At 35.3% G+C, this 23,814-nt stretch overlaps 1 protein-coding gene across 11 annotated transcripts in view; it reads right to left on the reverse strand.

Moving 5' to 3' along the window:
• Positions 1-23,814, reverse strand: part of egg (SET domain bifurcated histone lysine methyltransferase eggless) — a 196,788-nt gene that overhangs the window by 69,108 nt on the left and 103,866 nt on the right. For all 11 annotated transcript variants that reach the window (XR_014127075.1, XM_081728423.1, XM_081728413.1 and 8 more), the window contains 4 exons: positions 23,565-23,732; positions 18,381-18,523; positions 14,425-14,602; positions 1,167-1,311 (listed from right to left, as the gene is read on the reverse strand). Coding sequence is in view for 10 of the 11 variants with exons in the window: in XM_081728423.1 (XP_081584549.1) it covers positions 1,167-1,311; positions 14,425-14,602; positions 18,381-18,523; positions 23,565-23,732 (634 nt within the window). In the remaining variant the exon portion in view is untranslated. The remainder of the gene's footprint in view (positions 1-1,166; positions 1,312-14,424; positions 14,603-18,380; positions 18,524-23,564; positions 23,733-23,814) is intronic.

A 23,814-nucleotide genomic window follows, 5' to 3' on the forward strand; every position in this document is an offset into this window, starting at 1 on the left:
CTTTTACGGTTTAACATTGGAGATTAATAAGATCTTAAACAGTACATTATGAGTAATGGGAAAGAAGAGAATCGTAGTATAGCGAAGATCATTGATTATTAATTAAAATTTTGATTAAGATCTGTGCTTATCGTACGGTTTAAAAGGTGTTTTCTTCTTTGTCTATCTACCAAACAATTAATCTATCCTTAGCTAAAAGGTTCGGATAGTGGCAGCCTCAACTACCAAAAATTCAATATCATAAGAGAGAGAAAAAAAAATATTATCGTTCGTGTCCATTAATTTATTTACTTTCAAGATGTATAACAATAAATCAAAAAGGCAATATTAGAATCTGAAGATAATAATACCCTACAGCTTAAAAAGTCTTAGGGCAGAGGAGTAAGATTTTCTAAAATGTATTTATAATAAAACAAATTTTAGTATTACTTTCAGTTTTATAGCTATTTTCAAAAAAACAAAATAAAACTAGAAATTTTACTTAGTGGGCTCTTCTTGAGTTTATATGACGCTTTCATTCATTAGAGCCGTAATCAGAGAGCTTCGTCTTTCGAGTATAAAGATTCCAGCTTTTAAGGTATTATGTATGTGGCAGAATGTTGAGTCTTTTCAGTTTATATATTTTTGTATATGGTTTTAACGATATATACATATACTTGAACACACTACAAATGTGGATACAAGTGCCTTAATTACAGTGCTCTTGATTGTAAAAACATACTACCATAACGTGCAGCAGTGTAAATGAAGCAATACTCTTAGTATGAATAAAGCTAAGCGATAATAAAAGCACTTAAAATAATAGAACAGAAAAGGAATTAAAATCCAAATTACACCAGAACCCACTCCTCAAAATCATATTAACAGTATTTATACTCTTCATTCATATGCTGAAGCATCTTTAAAATTACTATGCAATGCTAATCAAACAAAACATAATAAATAAATAAATAAAACTATTAAAACAAAAGAAAATCTAATCTTCAATATGTATGTTCTTTATACTCTACAACGTAGGCATGGAAAAAGAATTCTATTCCTAATGCGCAAAGTACTTTCAGTGCAGAAATACAACAATGAAAACAAAATAAACTACCCAACATAAAATGTGTCTAGAAAGCACACAGACAGAACCACAAGAAGTTTTAATCGTAATTCAGTATTACCTTTCTCTTCTTCATACGTTACTTTATTATCATCGAAGAGTGCTTCGTCTTCAATGACGTCGCTTTCATATCCTTCTTTCAATCTCTCTACCACTTCAATGTAGTCCAACTCAGCAAGATACTCATCACCATAGTTCTTTCCATCCTACAATAAAGCAAAAAAACAACAGGTTAAAGTTTGTTTTTCTTAAGTTTAACATCAAATTAGCAATATAGGAATTCAGGTTACCTGAAAATTATTTAATTTTAATCTCAAAGATCAAAAATAAACGGAGGCAGAACGAAACTTCAGTAAGTCCAATTATCCGAACTCCAGACATCCGGATCAATAATCCTGAAATGCGAACTCTACTCATATGTTCCACTTTACTCATATGCGAACTCTCTACTCATAAGAGTCTACTACTTTCACTGAGATAATATCTCACCTGAATGGTGAAGTTGGGGCTTCGTCTTGCTGCAAGTAGACAGCATGTGTGCATGTGTTGTCTGCTTAATTTTGAAGTCAGAAATTTTTGTATAATTTGCAAGTACGCACTTCCAGTGTGGCGTCTGGAATTTAACGTCGCTTTTCTGCATTGAGATTATGAGAATCCACTGGGATCGAACACGTGTCCCCTATGATACAGGCAAGCAAGCTAACCATATAGCTACAAGGAAGCACATTCTCTTCAAAGAAAAATGGACCTATTAAATGTTTCACAGAAGGGGTGCGACATACATTAACCTTCGGCTTTCCCTTTTGAAGGTTTTCTCAAAAGGATGCTTCTATCCTCAGATTCTACAATTATGTCTGTTCACCAAATCTGATTGATAAATATAGTTTTACCTGAAGTTTTTTGCTCTGTGGCATGATTTTATATCAAATTAAGCATCATCTCGTAAAGCTCCATGCAAATGTCGTTACCTTTCCCACTTGAATAGTGTACCATTCTTACAAATTTAGCTCCAAGTTGCTTACGCATAACTTTACATGTTATATGAATGCCGTTTTGCGCATGTTTGATCAAATGCGATTCCTTCCTCTCGTACGCAGAACTAATTTACCCGATCTTGGTCACGCGGGTTTGCAGCGTAGTGCGTGAGCTGTAAGTGTGAGTTTGTTTTCTCGCTAGACCGAAAATCCCGTTCAAAGTGACCTGTTTTTGGGAGGGTTATGCCGTAATCCTTTCCGGCGCAAAGTTTAGTGTTTCAATGATGAAGAAGCAGCGTAAGAGCAAGAGTTATGGCTTAAGCTTGACTTTAATCAAGATTTGAAGTGAAAGTATACGGATTCCATGGCTCGAGTTCAGTTCGCAATAAACGGGACGAGAACACAACCATGTAGACAACCCACTATTAACAAGTAGGCGACATTTCGCAGAGTAGCTATACAATAGAACTCCACCTAAAGCCAGATAGCGAATTGTCGAAATGTGTCTTTGGGGACTGCTAACCGTACTATGCGGCAATGCTTACAACCTGAAAAGGTTTTCCAAGCTAGCTGTCATCACCTTAACGATATTCACCGACGGGAATGCAAGTATAACGTTCAGGCATCTGGCAAACCAAAGGTGGCGGTACGTCTCTACATTGGTTCATGCATAGTGTAAGAGCCACCATATACAGAGACAAAGGCGTGAAGCGCTACACAAAGTTGGTCCAGCACCCAAAGAAATATTACCGAAAGGGTTTCACTCTGCTTGCCGGCTACTGTCATCGAGGCAAACCGAAGGTTCACAGGGTAAATAAGAATTGCAAAATCAACTCACAACATAAATAGAAGGAGATTCTGAGACCGATTTATGAGCTGCAGCTATCAGTAATGTACGGAAAAAAGATCAACATGGTCCAACATTCATCAGACAAAGGTTCATCACGTATATATCAAGATCGTTCTTCGCATTCTACCAGGATAAGGAGATTACTGAAATACAGCCCACTCTTTCAACGAAATATTTGTCAAATCTTCTGCAATGGTTTCTGAATTAGGGGAGACACATCAAGCATTACCGCATGTGGCGCCAAGGATTTTCGCAACTATATGGAAATTTAGCCACATCGCGAATATCCTCTTTTGACATTCTGTTGCCTTTCTTCTCTTTTGTTTAAATAATAATAATAATAATAATAATAAACTAACTCTATGGCCTATGGAACCCGGAGGTTCAATACTGCGTCCACAAAAGCTCTCCACTGACTTTTATCATTAGCGAACTGGATTCTATCCCTTGTATTCCTATTTCTGCAAGATCCATCTTAATATTGTTCTCCCATCTGCGCCTAGGTCTTCCTAACGGTCGTTTTTCAATTGGTCTTCCAGTCAAGACTTTGAAAGCGTTTCTACTTTCTTCCATCCTAGCTACATGACCTGCCCACTTAAGCCTCCTAGACTTGATGATCCTAACAATGTTCGGTAAATTGTATAAATTATGTAGTTTCTCGTTATAAAGTTTCCGCCATTCCCCATTCCCGTTCCTCTTGGGTCCGAATATTCGTCTCAGGATCTTGTTCTCAAATACTTTCAGTCTATGTTCTTCCCACAGAGTAAGCGGCCATGTTTCGCAGCCATGTTACAGAACAACAGGCATGATTATCATTTTATATATTTTAAGTTTCAAATTCCTCGACAGAATTCGCGATGACAAGAGATTTTGAACTGAATAATAACACGAATTCCCTGCTTTTAGTCGACAATTAATTTCTTCATGAATATGATTTTCGTCTGTTAATATTGATCCTAGTTATTTGAAAGTATCCACTATTATATTAAATTATTATCAAAAAAGTATTATTTAATATTTTAACGCATCTATAATTTGCAGCATTATGGTCTCGACGTACTTCAATAATAAATAAATAATAATAACAATAAGAAGAAGGAGGAGGAGGATAGATTCCTGTACACATTTCCTTTTACCAATTCAACTACTTCTATGCTGGCTGCAGGTATACTATTATCCTACTATGTGGCAATGAGTGAACTTCCGGTTTTCCTGAAGTCACTTTCCAAAACTTCTATCATTCGGAGCTTGCTTTCTGGAAACGTTTTCGAATTTTCTGTGCACTATTAACATATGATTCAAAAACAACAAACCATAAAGCACTCCGTACCTTCTCCTGAACCATCATCATGCTCTCTGTAGAATGCTGAAGTTACAAGATGTCTATTCCAAAATGCTAAAAGTTCTCACGTCCACTTTCTAAGATACTCCAGACACTTTAGAACACGGTGGAGCTTAAAAATTCCCTTATATGTATTAAAATCTTTCTACGTTTTATTGTTTTATGCTGTTAGAGAAACTGAAGAGAGTTCCTCTATCATAATTTTCTCACGTCTTTTAACTCCATATTTGTATATCTTCTTATTACGTGATATTAGTGTAATAGTCCACAGTAACTTTACCTCATGATACAATATAGCAGCTATCGAAAGTTATTCAATCTTCCAGAGTTCGTAAACCTGTAAACTGTGATTGATAATGTTATTCTTGTAATTATTTTGTGTTATTATTTGCTGTTATGCGTCGAAAACTTGATCTTGGCTTAGGTCATACAATTGAAAAAGTAGCTCACAGCGCTACCTCCGTCAAATTTACATTGATTGGCTATAGTACTTAATCTCCTATTGGATTTTATTTGCCCATTAAATATAGTCACGATATATTAAATAAAAGAATATCAGTCAATTACTGTGCTTTCCAACACGATGTGAACACTATACATGTCGGCATTATAATGATATGAAAATTAGCTACGGGTTTTAAAGTATAATTTGGTGGATTTTTTTAGGCACTTAGTTATTATTGATTAACGTAATTGTTTTAGTAACTTTTTATTTTAAAGTACATTAAAAGTGGATAAAACAACCGACCGGCACTCAAATTTGATAGAACTACATTGCTTCAAATTTAAGTGTATACTGCTGACAAGTATCCATTATACAGCAAGATGCAAATATGTTCTTCAAAACTCCTATTAGTATTAAGTGTGGTCTGACGAGGGAAACTGCCTGTTCCTGACAGTACAAGAACGCTAAAAAAAAATTGGAAGCGTTAATAAATAATATTCTTTTAATATAAAAACATGGCCAGTTGCACCCAGTTATATATTATAGTCACAATATAATTTTACAGAGTAAGATGATAATAATCGTTAAGATATATATTTTCCTTGGAAAACTGGGACACTTATTCAAACACCAATAAATCAAAATGAAATGAAATGAAATTTTTGAGTTTTACGTCCAACGGTTATGCCGGTTAGGCTAAAGGAGATGGTGAAGATGAGAAATGAATGAAATGGTGGAATGAAGAAAGTGGGAGGAAACGGGAGAACCCCGAGAAAACCCACGCACACGGTGTTTGTCCTCCACAAAGTTCACTTGGCGGGAGTAGGGTTTGAACCCGAGACCCCAAGCGCAAGAGGTGAACGCTCTACCACTGAGCCACCGCGGCCCTTTCAAACACTGATAAATGTACATATTTTGTTACTCTCATAATGTGATTTCTTGTTCAGTTTTTATTCAAAAATCAAGTAAATGTAATTTTCTATTGTGACCATTTCAAGCGGTACACAGTTTAGGTTTTCTTACTGAGTGATGCACTTTGCCATACGGGAGGTGAAATTTAAACTATATAGGTCGCTTCCAGTGATTTTTCGACTGCTATTTTATTTGTTTGGGTACATGACTTCCCTACAACGTCTCATCGCTTTTTTTTTTTTTCGCCGTCTCTGAAATCATGCACTGTCTGTAGAAGACGCTGCAGTTTAATTCTTGCTATTCCTTCAGAAAAACGATTTTTATTTTTTTAATTAATTATTTCGTGTGCTTCAATTTAATATGTTCTTTAAGTAGGCAGTACTAGTAACCACAAATCAATATTCATCATGAAAACGACATTGCCTTATTACCATAAACGGTATATGTAATTACCAATCAAAACGATAATAATATGGTGCCAAAATCACCACCAGTTTATTGATATGCTTGAAAGCTAAGGCAGATAGATTTACCATCTTTTCGTGATGCCTTTCTGTGAAACTTTTTCTTTGTGAACTTAATGTTAAAATCTAATAATATTTGTGGGATTAGCAACTGAGAGAATTTATTGTGCGTTCTCTTTTGTGTAGTTTACATGGATAAGTGTTCATTAAGATGTGATTAAAAAATTATTAAAACCCGTTTTTGTCATGCACTAATAAATTATTAAAAAGCAATAAATAAAGTCACACTACCTAAACAAAATGATAAACCCAAATCTCAAACAGAGGACTCAAAACAAAGAAAAAAAATCACAAGAAGTGCCAAGCAAAGATTAGATTCTTCAGTTTTATGAACCATACATTGAAAACTAGGAAGTATCATCTACTACAGCCCAAGTGATTCATGCACAGTAATATCCTCTCATGTACCATGGCCCAAAGCAGACGGAATGAATAATCAAATCACAATAAAATCAACGTGTACCCGCTACCTGTCCCAAGTCTGCTCACCTGCTTGAAAAGTGAACATTTATTCTAATTCTGAAATCGATAGCTGAACGAAAGGATGAAAAACGAAGTAAATGATTTTTTCCGACACATTGCTCCACTTTCTTTTACCTTATTCCTCGGTTGCCTGAATATAAATGTGATAAGCAGTGGCGGACTTACCCATGGCGCCCCCCCCCCCTTTGTGTTTCGCAAATATAGGGAACGTGTCAACGTAATAGTCAGATTTTTAATTTTCCGTCATTGGCATGCTTTTATTCATGCATTTGTCCAAGAAAGACATAGTGATATAAATTGTTTTGAATTTTGAGATGAAAAAAAAAATATTTTGCCATTTAGGCGAGACTGAATATGAAGAAATTAATCGCTGGACGCAATGCCGTTCTTGGGAAGATTCGATTAAGATTTGCTTAGTCTATATTGTGTACTATATTTTAACGTAATATATGAAAATGTTAATATTTTCACTTCCTCATTCGTTGGTGAAGAAGATTCAAAATAAGACAGCTCATAAGATTTGTAAGTTTTATTTATTGCACTTAAGACATTTTTTTTAACCATAAACACGAGAAATTTACTTGAACTCATACTTTTCCTTTTTTACTACCAAAACAAAACTATTAAGGTATTATGAAAATATATTCTTATATTAAACGTTTACGCCTTGCTTTTATAACAGAAAATTCTTCTATTAATTGTTCAAATCCAAGCTCTTTGCCATTAAGGATCTCGGCTTCAATGTTAAGAATTGCAAGAGAATTCAATTTTTCTTCCTTTAGGGTAGAAAGTAGGTAAGACTTAATCCTCTTTAATGACGAAAACGATCTTTCTGCGGAACAGTTGCTAACCGCAGTACACAAATACATACTCAGAGTTGTATCTATATTAGGAAATGTACCCTGCAAGTTTTCTTCTTTGAAGAACTTGCTTATAGAAAGAGGCGTGCATTTGATATTATTGTACTTCATCAATTTTGAAAAATGCACACGTTCACTTCCAAATGATGACTCTAGATCAGAATAGTAAAGGATTTGCAGTTTTGCTTCACGTTCTAAAATTACGAATGGTTGTGTGTTTGAAAGGTCAGAAAGGACTGAAAATCTATCAGCCACTATAGAATATGCTTCTTTTCTTTTTAGTAGTTCATTTTTAACTCTGTCAATAACAACATGAAAGGTTTCCACTTTAAACTTTTCTCTCCCTGTAAGGACGACTTAATCTTCGCTCTCTTCATCTGGAGGACGTTTTCTCTTCTACAAGCGTTTAAACAAAGTGTCATAATCACTGTCACACCATTCACATTGATCCATTACCTTCTTTTTCGCATACGACAAACATATCACGAAGAGAGTCCATATAGTCTACAAGAGAATCATTGAGTCGGTTTGCTCTTTCAATGGACATAGCAACACTTGGGAGAGTTTTGCTTACTTTTCGAAATCTTTCTAAAATATCTGTCCAAATCTCCAACATTAATGCAGTTTCTAATCTGTACATGCCATTGAAAATACCACAACCTTCATTTCTTACAAGAGGTTTTTCACACGGATCATTTTGGAAAAAGTGTAAGGCTTCAATTACAGTTTCCCAGTTTTCACACCACAAGCTTTTGCAAGCATCTTCACGTGCATACCGCCTTGTACCAGGTAAACCCTTTACAGGTTTACTTTTATGGCACTGCATTAACTTCTCCCAAAGTTTTGCAGAAGCTTTAATAAAATACTATACATTTTGCACTAAATTGAAAAATCTGTATACCTCCTGGCAACAGCTTATAGCACACATGCCTAAGTTGAGTGAATGTGTAGCACACGAGACATAAAGCGCTTTTTTGTTAATTTCTTTAATACGAGCTTGTAAGCCGGAGTAAATCCCAGACATATTACTTGCGTTATCATAGGATTGGCCTCTCGACAGTCATTGATGTTAATGGAATGTGATTCTAAAACATTTAACACACTGTCAGCCAAATTCCCTGATTTGTGTCCGGAATTCGAAATAAATAGTAAGAATTGTTCAACAGGTATAAACTATCTTTTCCAACATACCTTATTACAAAAGACAATTGGTCGGTGTGAGAGATATCTGGGGTTGAGTCTCCTATTACAGAGAAGTATTTGGCACTCATGATATCATTAACAATAATCTTAACTTTACTAGCAAGTAAATCGACAACTTCATCTATGGTTGAAGAAAGGCAGGAGGTTTATCCTGGTTCATGGTTACCGTATCGTTCAATGTAATAATGTGATTAACCAGAAAGGGACCGAATTCAATCAACTCTAATGACATCATAAATTCCCCATTGTGCAAAGTACCAAATTTTTCATCATGGCTGCGAAGAGGCTGTCCTCTGCTTGCTAATGTTTTTATAACCATAAAAACTCTAGAAAGAACAATTCTCCAGTATTTAGTTTTAGCTTCTACATACGAATCATGCTGACCTGTAATAGCCGCTAAGCTTTTTTTTTTTTTTCGTGTTAACAGATCTAACTCAGAATGTTTACGGTCTTAAGAGTTTTCCTGTGCGGACATAATACTTGCAATAATCTTCCAATCTGATATGTCTTCAGTAGAAAGTTCTGATCTGGTAGAAACCAAATATTTTGAACCAAAGTGCTTGCATGGAGTGCAGAAAACGCAATCACTACTTGAAGAATAAACTAAATAATCCCTTGGTCTTATCTCACCATTCACTAATTGACGATAAGAATACTATCAGTCAAACATCTTGTTTTGTCTCCAATTTTCCTTTTGGTCTCTCAAAAATCGCAGTTCTTATTTTGTGTCATACCACGACGTAATAGAATTTCAATCGTAGCACCATTTACTATCCATTCAATAGGATCATCACTTACAAGTCCAATGCCATTTAAATTGTGCACTTGCACGACTGTTTCACTATTATTGATTTTAATTTCAGGATCAGCGTTTGAACATTTATTACTGTCTGTTTCAGAGACTTCAACTGTGATAACAGCTTGAACTTCACCACTCAACTGTTAGTCGTATTACTCCTACTTGGGTTATCACAGATTTCATCATTTTAGTTTTCGTTTTCATGTTTGCTATTTTCATCTACTTGCTTTTTTAGAAAATAACTTCAACTCTTTCAACAGATTTTAAAAGGTTAGCCTCTTTCTCACGCTTTTCACTTGACAGTTTGCGGAATACTGTACCTCTTAACTTTTTTCGTTTGTCACTCATTTTTTAATGTCGTAGGCAAATTATTATTGTATTTACTGCGTAACCACTTTTGATTACAAAGTTAATATTACAATGTTACAAAAACTAATTACGAACTTACAAGATATATATATATATATATATCTATATATATATATATATATATATATATATATAAGATACACACACACAAACATCACCTTTGTCTGCTACTAGAAACACTGGTACTGACAAACTGACAGTCAGTGTTGCCAACCCACGAACTTGTATAATCGCTAGTTTGGTACGAGAAAGTAGCTAGTTTGTAGCCAAATGAAACAGTTCATCGGAATCGCAGTTTATGACAACCTTACCATTACTTTACGTTGTTATTTATTGTGAGAGGAAAGTTGCGGTGCTTGTATAGCAAACTGGAGCCAGAATTTGCCATGAAAACGTTGAAATATCGCTGATTTCTCTTTCCTAACACTAAATTCGACTTGGCCACATCTTCTACAAAATATGGTCCTTGTACTTACAAGATACACATTCGCGATATGTCCCCTCGGGATTTGTGTAAAATTTATTCAAATCCGAAAGTCCTCCAGGGCCCAATGTGTATTGTACTAATTTTAGCGGCCAATACCGTAATTTGCATATTTATGGAACTTCATATCTGAAATTTAATTACACACTACTATAACGCTCGGACACAAAATTGCTCTTAGTTTCTGTAGATTTAACTGGACATGAATGCGGCCACATGCAAAACAAATTGGATCAAGTACTGCTTCTCTGACACATGTTACCCAAAACGACTGTCATATTGGATTCAACTTTCGGTTTTTCAAATAGGATTAGGTGCAAGTGATACACAAAATTCATGTACAATTTTCTCGAAAATTCATTGGTATAGTGAGTTTTACCGTAGCTTGTACCATTTGCACAGTACTGAATGTTAAATGTCAAGCACTTCACGAATACTGAACCAAATAGAAAGTTATACACGGTACCGTGTGTATATGTAATCTTTTACGTGTTTAATTGTATATGTAATCTTTTACGTGTTTAATCGTTGACGAAATATTCTCTGAACGTACATACATACAGACACACAGACGTCAATACGGAAATGGTAGGTCATCATCCAAATTTGGTCGTATCTGGATTTACATTAGGCATTTTAACCGTACAATATATCCTTATTATAATATAACATGGAAGTAATAACAATCACTCACAGAAATGTAGTAAGATTGTGGCACCAATGTTGTAAAGAGTTTGTTTATATCTACATTATTTTTCCAGTTAGTAATTGTTTTGATTTGTCAACATCAGAAACGTAAACGTAACTGACTTGACTTTGCAATGTCTATTCCCAAAGTGCCTGGAGGGATTTAATATGCAATACCTTCCAAACAGTACAAACGACAGTAAGATTCACTACACCAGTGAATTTCCGAGAAAATTGTACATGAATTTGATGTTATTACTTGCACCTATTCCCATTGGAAAAACCGAAAGCTGAATCCAATATGCTGGTCAGAGAAGCAGTTCTTGATCCAATATTTTTTAAAGCAATTTTGTATCTGAGTGTTATAATTGTGTATGATTGAATTCCAGATATATGGAGGCCCATAAATATGCAAATTACCGGTATGGACCGGAAAGAGAAACTACCATTATCTCAATGTTTTTGTGTCTTAAAATTCTGGTCTTACTCTACTATACAAAGGACATACTTTGACTATCCCTACAATTTACGAAAATTTTAATTTATTTAACGATGATCATGCCTGTATGGTTGCGAAACATGGTCATCGACTCTGAGGGAAGAACATATACTGAAAGTATTTGAGAACAAGATCCTGAGTCGAATATTCGGACCCATGAGGAACAGGTATGGGCAATGGCGCCGAACATTGTTAGGGTCATCAAATCTAGGCAACTTGGAGGCAGATCATGTAGCCAGAATGGAAGAAAGCGGAACGCTTTCAAAGTCTTAATTGGAAGACCAATGGGAAAACGACTACTAGGAAGGCTTAGGCGCAGATGGGAGGACAATATTAAGATGGATCTTGCAAAAATAGGAATACAAAGTAGAAACTGAATCCAGCTGACTAAGGATAGAAGTCAGTGGAGAGCTTTTGTGAACGCGGCATTGAATTTCCGGGTTTCATAAATCATAGAGTGAGTGTTTAATTTGTTTTAATTTTTCTATACTTCATGCTCCTATTATTTTCCGAAAATATATGTTTGAAAGAAATAAAATCGTAAAATAACGACAAAATATCAAAAACTGTGCAGTAAGATTGATATATATTACAACTTTATTGTACTTTCTGCAGACTCACAGCAAACTACAGCTACTAGGCAGTAAAATCATCGGACTACCTACGTCACAAACTGGACGTTGCCTTATTCACTTTGTGACTAGGAATTATATAGAAGGCTATGCTATAGCCTATTATATTAAAGACTGGCACGGAATATTTCATTAATGAATTTTAAAAAATAAACCCTCTCAATGAAATTAAACTGAGGGTCACATTGACCAACTGTAAGTACTAATGTTCCTATGATTTATCGGTTTAAAAGAACTTCCGGCTGCCGCCTCTTAAAGGTGTGCCCCTCGGCACGTGCCTAATGTGCCTAATGGTAAGTCTGCCACTGATGATAAGTAATCTGTTACAACAATGAGGACATCGACGAACGTTTCAAAATCGGTCTAATAATATGAGTTAAATATTAACAATGTGTGTGTGTATACACTAGCTTTTAGACCTTTATGAAATAGCAAAGATAAAACAAAGGTAAAGAAACAAAAATTTATCATAACACAGAAAATTAATTTATATCACTCTTTAAATTTAAAATTAATTTTCTTTTCTACGGCAAACTTGTATTTTTTCCTTTCCCTAGTTTTATCTATACTATTACATAAAGTATACATAAAAATATATTTCTTCATCACTCAAATATCAGCGTTTATTTATTTATTTATTTATTTTAGATTTGCATTTTGCGTAGCAAATTGCAAAACAACTTTAAATTTGCGTGGCAATTTGAAAGTTTTGTATCACACTTTCGACAGAAAAAAGGATCATTATTATTTATTTATTTATTTATTTCATTTAGTGTTTTACGTAGGTATGAAATTCTACAATATAAGACATATACCAATCGTTAGAACTTATTAAGCTCCATGAAATGACGTATGTGCGTATAAAAGCTGATGCGCAGTTTTTGGAAAAAAATGGAGGAAAACTAATTACTTTGTTAATCTCTGAATTGATGCTGTACGAGAACCATATACTTAGTGAGGTGAAACTGATATTAAAATATACTCTCATTAAGCTCTTCATTACGACACTACCACCACACGTCAATACATATTACGGTTAATACGATATAACCTGAAAGTACAATTAACTCTTAAAATTTAAATTTCTGCAGAACAAAAATACTGTCCGGAGATAAGACATAAGTAAGTCGATAGATGACATCAAGTTGAGTTGATTTTGAGTTTAACGTACCGTTCAGCAAGGAGGCTATATGAGACGTGGACGTACTGATTAACGTGGAATGAAAACCTGGTTTCTAACCCGGGTTTCTCACTTCAAATGTGCGTATGTTAACTGAACGGGGAGGGAGTGAGTGAGTGAGTGAGTGAGTGTGAGTGTGTGTGTGTGTGTGTGTGAGAGAGAGAGAGAGAGAGAGTAGGTAGGTAGGGTGTGTGTGTGTGTGTGTGCCATCAAAAAAGGCGATCTGACTACGTAGTCTACGAAATGAACTTTCATTTTTGCGACATACAATAACTTCACACAAATGTTTATTTCCAAACTCATGCTGTAGCCAAATGCAGCTGGGTCCAGGGCGTTGTTTTTAACGTTCTGTACTGAACACTTCTTTTGTTTTTCAATGAAAAACAAATGGGTATAACAAAAAAAAAAATAATAATAATAATAATGTGAAACTACTAAGTGTGTCATTTATAAACGTCTTATCAGATTTTGAAACTATGAAAAGATACCAAGATACAAGGTCAGAAAAGGAATAGTTCTCAAGTTCCGTGCTTTGCTTGAGATCTAAAGTCTGAAAACTAATCTGAGTTTTTGCATTTCAGAAGCTTTTTGAGACGCTTTGATTCTTGATATTATAAGTGATATTAAAAGTGAAGATGATATGTTTGTTGTCAATTCTACGGCCAATCTGAAATAATATGGTTTGTAGTCCGCAGTGTAACAGTTTGTGTTATTGAAAATCTAAAAGGTACCTGAAGGAAAATGTTATGTTTTCCAAAGGACATCACTGAACTTAAACTTCATTTGAGGCTTAAAGAGAACTGTTCTATTATAAAGGAAAAACAATGATACACTGTGTTTTGTTACAAAAGTAGCTTACCTTGCCAATAAACTATCACAGATGCTTCGCATTTTCCGATTCAACTTTTCGTTTGCATTGTATTTCCAAGATTTTGTGTAGCAAAATGCGATGCAATACTGCTTAAATAAAGCAATGATATATATATATATATATATATATATATATATATATATATATATATATATATCAGTAAACAAGAAATATACTATTCTAAAACAATAAAAATCCTACTTACTTCATTGGCACCTTGCTCAGTAAGTAACTGTCCAGCGTATATACAAATAAATGAGCCTTGCGGTATATCGTTGAGACAACGTATTCCCCAGCCTTTGTTTGCCGTTTTGAAAACTTGTAATCTTAACTGAAGAGGCTGCTGAGCCACTCGATTCAGACAAGTACTGGCACATTTACACCTGCAAACAAAATTAAGTAAAGTTCATAATAACTAGGTACAATTGGCATTAAAGACACAATATTATTTAAATTTTTATATTTTATTTACTTAATTTATGTTTGTGATGGTTTACACTGTTAAGTAAATTGCGAAAATAGTCATTACCAAAATAATAATACAGGGAGACCCAATATAACATCTCTTGAGAGGCCGCGGTGACTCAGTGGTAGAGCGTTCACCTCTGGTGCACGGGGTTCACGGTTCGATCCCAGCTCGCGCTAAGTGAACTTTGTGGTGGACAAACACCGTGTGCGTGTGTTTTCTTGGAGTTCTCCCGTTTCTTCCCACTTTCTTCATTCCACCATTTCCTTCATTACTCATCATCACCATGACTAGCTGGCATAATCGTGGGACGTGAAACTTAAAGATTTCATTTCAAGATTTCCAATAAAACATCTCACATTTTAAAGGCTAATAAAATATGAAGTTTAGCGGACAGAAGGTTGTTTATTCAGCAAAATAAAATGGTATTGAAAAAGTTGTAATTACGTAAAGTTCTTACACACACTCAAGGAAGCTCAACATGCTTCCTTGAAGAACGGTTTGGGGACCTGCAAAACAGATTGTCTCACAGTCTTAATATTTTCAGGCATACTGGCATTTTCAGGAGCAGTTTTAGCTTATTATGGTTTCGAACGCTGAACCCGTTGTTCGGAAATTCTCGACCCAGTTCAAGATAAGATAGTCTTCCGATCAGGAACATTTTTTTTATGTGGAATAGCAAACTTTAAGCGAGCTAAAGCTCTTTTGCACTGCAATTATCGAACTGTTGCTTTTGGAAAATATTTCGACTGCGTACGCGCGGTGAGCCCCTGACCAAACCATAATGACGACTAAAAACAGTAGGGGAGTGATAAGCGCAAGCGACGACCCAAACTTCTCTCGGTTCTTGACTAGCAGCGCTACAGCCGGTCAAAAAGTGGGAAGTTCTTATTAGGTATTGTTGACAATAATTTTATTGTCAATTGTACCACTTCAACGGACAATAGAACATAGTAATTCAAATCAGAACAAAATAATTACAAACTCTTTCCATACCTTTTATATTTTTGAATAAACAAGTTTCTATCTGTAATACTTTTTGTTTTATTAGCCTTTAAAATGTGGAAGGTTTCATAAGGTCGCTTTATTATAATAAAGTATAAATGAAGACCACCGATTGACAGGTTACTTACTAAATGAAACCACGGATTGAACTCACAAAAAATGTTATAATAAAACATAAGAAAAGTAGCAGTGTCAAGTGAAGGAATTTGGTTATATTGAAAGTAACTGAACGGTACGCAACCAACCTGAAATGTACGTATAATTGGATTTATTTCTACGAAAGGCAATTTATATATAATAGATGGGGAACCGACTTTTGATTGTCCATACTTTGAGACAACTATGGATTACCTCCATCAATGAACTTTCGACCCTGCACACCTTGGCCAAAATTAGTGGTGATCCATTAAGTACTTCTTGAGACTGTCTCTTCCGGACGGATAGAGTATATATCTAACAGAGTTTTGGCAAACCGAACTTCTTAAAAACTGGGCCTTCCAGCGCTACAAAAATAAAGTGATAATCTCTTGTTTCAAAACACCCAAAGCATAAGTGGTTTAATCAATTATAAAGGAACAACAAAACTCAAACACTGAAAATACATCCCCTGCTTCCGGTTTAGCGCACCGGCGTATTGGGAAATTATTATTTATAGAAATAGCTAGCTATACATAAAAATGTCGCACAAGGGAATCCATAAAGCCGCATCCGCGTTTCGTGAAAAACATTTTACACAATTGACTAGCTTAAATTTCGATTTCTACAAAGAAGGAAGTAAATAATTTTGTGTCCTTGAAATCCTGCTTTGAATTATCCTCCACCTTTCTTGATTCACTCAAAAATCTTTTTTCCAAAAGCTTGATTCTCTGGACTACTTATTAATCAACTACCTTTAAAATAGTGTGCAGAAAACGGTCTTTGCGATCCGAAATTAGGGATGTCCTAAACTCCTGAAAACCCCAATTTTCTGTGTCTTCATGATCAACGATAGTGAACATTATAATATTTACCTCCTCTAACCTATGCCACAAAAGTCATATTATTAAGAAATTACTCTCTATTTATGCTTCCAAAAGATGCAAGTATATATGGACTGGATCATTTCTCTCCAAATCTAATTTAATAATACGCAATTAATTAGAATGTCCTGAGCATAATTCAAAGCAATGTGACTTACACATGTTTGTTTCCAATGTGGCTTATGCAAGCTAACAATTCATCTCCTCTATTATTATTATTATTATTATTATTATTATTATTATTATTATTATTATTATTATTATTATTATTATTATTATTATTATTATTAATTTTATTTATTCATTTTGCTCATGCTGAGAAATAACAGGGTTGGCAAAAACCATGGTTTTTATTGAAAAAACCAAGAAACCAGGTTTTTTTTTTTTTGGTTTAAACCCGGTGTTTTTGGTTTAAATAATTTACTCTATGCATTTATATTAGATATGGACAGAAATTAGTTTGTTTCGCCTTGGTGTTATTATGCAACAACCAGGTTATGCTGGAATGGGTCACATAAGCTTAAAGCGGAATCCAAACGGCTTTTCGGCTTACATCCGAGAGAAATTGTCCGCCATTTGAACTCAAAACCGGAACTAATTGGAAATAAATTCGATACGTTTGCCGACTCACTCATGGACTCCTGATTAAAAAAAAAAAAAAAAAAAAAAATACGGTGTATTGATCTTTACATACTTGTTAATATAATTATCAAGAGTTATTTCAGTACAAAAAATAAACAGTTGCAGAAATGAAACCAGTATACAGAATTATATATGGACAATTTTAAAATACTGCAGAGTACAGAAGAACTAATTTAGTCCAAGTTAGTTCACTACAACTTTTATTAGTCCAAGTTAAAGAAATACGACGACTTAATTTGCATATCAGTATGAAAAGTGAATAAAGGTACGAATTATTTGAGTTCAGTTTGGTTCTGACCAATTTATACATAAATAGATACCAAAGATACTTCTGATTTCAATCAATGCCTCTCATGAGGTTTATATGACCCCCTTCCCAAAAAAAAAAAAAAAAAAAAAAAAGTACGCCATTTCGATGAATTGCATAACAATAATAACAAACTATAAAAAAATCAGAAAAGAAACATTCATAAACTTATAAAAAAAAACAAAAGTTGCTTTTGTAGTTTATCTTTGAGTAATGAATGGGGAATTTAGGTCTGAATATAATATTATAATATACGGGAGTGAAACGTGATAAATCACAAATGTGTGTTTATAAAGATTTTACGAACACTTACCCTTTTACGAACATTTTTCGTTTTCTGGTTTAAACCAGTTGGTTTTTTGAAAAAACCAGCTGGTTTAAACCAACCAACCCTGTGAAATAATGAGGTATTGCAGATTAAAAAAAAAAAAAAAAAATCGTTTGGAGGAGTTAAGAAAGAATTGCAAGAAAAACAACTTTGAGTATCCTGTAAAGTTCCACCAACTTTCTTTCCTTATTAATTAACTACCGAAACTTTAAACTTTCTTCTCCCTAAAGCTCCAAAAGCTTTACTGAAACTAAGCAAACCGGATATCACATTAATTCAAGCTATGAAAAAATATTTTTCCTTGTTATAAATTTCAATTTTATAATAAACAAACAAGAAATTCATATAAACAAAAAAATGGATTATGATTTACAATGTAGCTTATAACTTTTACCTAGAATTGCACTCGTATATTCCAGTCATCACAGGTTCAGGCAGTCTTTTATACATATACCCAACGGTAGGGTCTACAACTCCACCTGGGCCAAATGCTGTTCCTTGGATTGTCAGCTGCCAGCATGTACATTTATCTTTATCCTGAAATCAACGTTTTACTACTTCAATGACATATGGTACTAAAAATTTGCACTTCAATTCAGTTGGCAATTAATATATTTATAATAAGGATACTTTTCATACAAAAAATGAATACAATACATTGATGATACAAAACAGATCAAAGTTGCCACAGATTTTTTTTTCATAATTCACATAAAAAGATCAAAATGGCATCCGGAAAATCTTAACATAAGATTTATAACTTTCACTAAAAATCGAATGAAACGATTTGTAATCTTCGGCAACACCAAAACTGGTAAATGTTTGAAACACTTAAGCATAATGAATTAGAATTTAAAAGTTACATGACTCAATTACTACATATTTCTCTCCGTGAAATATTAGGAAAGCACATCTTTCCAATATAAAGTGTCTCAAATTAATGCATACACTCTTTGAAACAATATATATATATATATATATATATATATATATATATATATATATATATAAACAGACAAGTATACAATTTTTGTGGTGTCGCAGGTTCTCTCATCATTCAAACACCCATCGAATTATCAGAAAACAACACCCAATAAATATGTAGTATTTGTGAGAAGACATCGATTTGTTAATTCCGATGACAATGTTAACGCCCGATTACACTACTATTCATTTTTAAAAACAAGAACGAGGCAAAATTCCTGATCAAGTGTTTTCTTTAAATGGTGGTCAACGTAGCTTTCGCGAAATTAAAGGTTAACTACTATTTCTATAAATAAGTGGCTGTGATACTACCCGTCTCTATTCATGCAGGGAAAAAAGGTCTTCCAATTACTTAAATTAACACCTGGACTAAGAGATATAGGATTAACCGTCAAGATTAATTAATTCTTTACAGGCAGCTAAATATTTCTGTTGCACATTTATAGAACTAAAGATACAAAAAGTTCCTTGAATGCTTTGAGGTGTAAGTTCATTCAGTTAGCCTCGAAGTCAAAACCGAGGTGAACTTGGTGAGTCTTCCGCCCATATATGAAGCTGCCCACGACATGTTTTTGAGAGTATTCCATCAGATGCAACTATGGTGGGGAATGCGGTACAATCTGGAAAGTGAGGATGGAAGACGCAGTATGTTTCTCTTGCTTCAGTCAGTACGTTAAAATCTTCTGCATCAGAAAATATATTAAATTAATGGGTATGAGTGTCAAAAACATTGCTGTTCAGAATGCAGTTGCAGTTGGGTTAAGATTTCAGATGTAAAGTGATCCGATTCCAAAACTCGCCATGTCCTACCTCACCTGAGTGAATGACATGTCCGATGAAGAACGACGTTCCCCTGACGTTAAGACTATCTACTTGACAATGAAAAAAGGATTTCATAGGAAGAATGGAGAGCAGTTTCAGATGGTGATATTTTGGAGCAACCCGAGAAAGCTACAACCAAATATAGCACGAAAGTAGTCTGAAGAAATAAATATAATTGAATCCAATCCTGATGAACCTAAGACTCGAAAAGTAATGAGGAAGATTTTATATATATCTATATCTATCTATCTATATATATATCTATATCTATATCTATATATCTATATATATATATATATATATATATATATATATATATATATATATATATATATATATATATAGATGGTGATCAGAAAAATGGAAACACCTGTAGTTGGCAACACGTCAGATGTATGGGTTGGCAGTGGTGTCGTGGCGCCCGCAGCGCCGGACCGCTGGTGGTGGTGTGTTAGGTCGGTCTCCATACTACGTCAGGCGCAGTGGAACAGCAGTGTCCAGTGTATGCATCAGACGGAGGTAGTGTAAAATGGGAGACCTCTCCGAGTTTCAAAGAGGGCAAATTGTTGGTGCGCGGTTATGTGGAGTGAGTGTGACGGCAGTGGCTACTGTGTTAGTGTGTCGCGTGGGACAGTGTCAAAGGTGATGACGGCCTACACAACACACGGGAAAACCACATCGGGGAAGCGGAACAGTGGGCGGAAGAAAATCATGAGTGACAGGTCACGCCAGGTATTAAAGCGCATTGTCACGCAGAACCGTCGTGCCACTGCGGAGCAAGTGACGGAGGAAGTCAATCAGCACCTCCCCACCCTGTTTCGACAATCACAGTCCGCCACGAATTACATGACATGAACTTACGGGGTCGTGTTGCACGGGCCAAACCGCTCATCAGGGACCATAACACTTTCGCACGCCGCAAATGGTGCCGCGACCATGCAACTTGGACCGTTGAGGACTGGAAACGTGTGATATGATCGGATGAGTCATCCTTCACCCTATTCCCAACCGAGAACACCCAAAGAAGCTTATGATCTGCAGTGTCTCCGCCCAACTGTGAAACATGGCGGCGGCTTTGTGATGCTGTGGGCCGCCATATCATGGTTTTCATTGGGTTCTGTGGTCACACTTAGCGGACAAATCACTGCCAACGATTATGTCGCAATTTTAGGAGACCACTTGCATCCTATGGTCTGGATGTTGTTCCCGGACAATGACGCCATCTTCCAGGATGATAGTGCACCCATTCACACAGCTGGCGTTGTTGCAGCGTGGTTTGAGGAACATCGGGATGAAGTTCAACACCTCTCCTGCCCCGCCCAATCCCCAGATCTCAATATAATTGAACATCTGTGGTCCGTCTTGGAGACACGACTCCGGCGAAGATTTCCACCTCCATCCTCTCTCACAGAACTGGCCGATGCCCTGCACGAGAAATGGTGTAAAATTCCACTTGCTACCATTCACGACCTCTATGCCTCCATCCCACGTCGCATCAAGGCTGTTTTGAAGGCGAAAGGTGGCCCGACATCATATTAATCTGGTAAGTTGCAATTCCGTTCAGGTGTTTCCATTTTTCTGATCACCATCTGTATATAGTGATCTTTTATTTCATTCCTGATCTTGTCATTAAAAAAATATACTATTAAAGAAGAAAAAGTACTATAAGTAAAATAAATTGTAAAAATATGTCGTCCTTTCTGATACATGATGACTGAAATAAAACATTTCCGCTTTATACTGAAAATCATAACTTGACGATTTTAATAATTTTTGTTTCATCCTAGACTGTGAAACAAAATTTCTGTAATTTTTTTTCCCTCGTATTTACTCTACTACATTAATATTTTTTTTTCTATTAATTCTTTTAAAGTCAGGACTGGATTGCTAAGGGCAGGTTTTAATTTATTAGAACTGCTTATGTTTCTTTATTTAGGTACTTTACACAATATTTTCTTCGCCGTGTCCTTTAAATTAGTAAATAAGTACGGTAGCTGAAATTACGAGCGAAATGTCCAGAACGATAACCATGTTTTGCGTATGTCATTCATTTCGAAAAGCCTAGTAAATAAATAAAAATCAATTGCCAGCAAGGATATTATAATGTGAATCCGATTATATTTTACACACGACCAGCAAAAAAGACGGATCGGAACCCTATTGCAAGGACTGAAGGTTTGGATTCTATAGCTTGTGTTGTGCTCACTTTAAAGGAAATTTAATGCTCTATCAGAAAAGATCCGATATAATATTGTCGTCTTTTGAGTGATTTTGTATAAATACCCCATCCCCTCAAAAAAAATCGCGAACTAGAAATGGTTATTACAAGATGGCGGTTGTCACACATCCTAGATTTCAATAGACTCGTACAATTGCTTGTTTGTCTAGTCCAAACGTGTACTACATATCAGCCTGTTCTGAATACGTTTAACTGATAAAGCTAATTAGCCTAGCCTAAATTTGAAGCCTGATTAAGATACTATTATTATCTAATGTTTATAATTTCTGCTACTAAATTAGAGCAATAAGATGCGACAAGTTCTGTAACGATAGATAAAGTATCACATGAAACAATAATGTATGTTGAAAAGAAATACAAGCTAGCAGTCTCTTGGAAAACTCTATAATCTCTTCTGTGTTCAGAACAGGTAGTAGCGCAGAAAATGAAAATAGGAGTCTTAATTTGATTTCTCTCAATGTTAATAAATTTTAATAAACTGGTGTTTTGTCTGAATTGCGAGTTACAGGCATTGGTTTATAAATATCGTGGTCCGGAAGTGGGCGTATCCCTAATTGGAGTTTTCTGACGGTTTTAGGTTTTACCCACATTTGTTTCGTAACATTGCTTGGCACTGTCTGGTAACACTGCTTGGTATTAAAGACACTGTTGTGATACAGCAGGATGGAGCACCAGCGCACTTTGCGATTCACGTGCGCAATTACCTGAATCAGACGTTTCCTGGCCGCTCGGAAGAGATTGTGCATCTTCACCAGCTTCCTTTCCCTGGCCTCCAAGAAGTCCCGATCTGAAGACACCAGATAATGCTCTATGGGGTTTCATAAAGCAACAAGTAAGAAACACTCTATATCACACAACGCAGGAATTACGAGCAGCTGTGGAACACGCCTTCACCCTCGTGACTCTGGAGTATCTCCCCAAACATCTGCGAGAACTTGGCGCAAAATTCAGCTGTGTTACGACATGGATGGTGATCGTACCGATGTTTATAACTCTTAAGACTTCAAGGTAACTGTGTACAGACATTCTACCAAACCTTGTGTGTGTGTGTGTGTGTGTGTGAATGTTACGTATTTGACTGATAATCCTACACGCGCAGCTTGATTACTTCATCACGTAAAATAAGCCAGCTAACCATCGCGTACTTGACACCATCGTTTTTGTCATACAGGGTTTCTCTATTCTTAGAATCAATCAGCTGTAATTAGATGTCCAGCTTGGAATTGCTGTTTTCACTTGTACCATTCCATACGATGAACTACTATTTCCTCAACACAAAAAGAACTTAATGACGCTGTATCTCAAATTATCAACTATGATATCTTTTTCTGTTCTATTCATGAAAAATAGAACAATATTCAGGGAATTTATGGGAATGTTGCTTTAATCTGTACGGATGAACGCATCATAATTATATATATAACGGTATTGGTGGCTGGTATGCTTACCTGATAGAATTATTTTTTTTATGACCCCAAAGGAACAACCGAAATTAAAAAAGAAAAACAATCAAAATAAAGAATCATTCCATACCTGACAATCATCAGTACAATCACAACCCACAAGGAACTCAGGGTCCAAATTAAGATTAACTCCTGCAGTTGGGAGCCGCTTTGTACTATACTCTACGTATTCAGGATAACTGCGGTCAATGGGGTTCATACACGGCACAGGAACGTTTTCCTTACCATATGACAAGTCCTGGAAAAGAAAAGTAGTCACATAAGGAACTCTTTTTTCCTAAGCACATACACCTACATGCATAGAATATGCATTGTACTAC

The sequence above is a fragment of the Thermobia domestica genome, chromosome 10 (assembly GCF_964235325.1).
Source record: "Thermobia domestica chromosome 10, izTheDome1.hap1.1, whole genome shotgun sequence".
NCBI lineage: Eukaryota > Metazoa > Arthropoda > Insecta > Zygentoma > Lepismatidae > Thermobia > Thermobia domestica.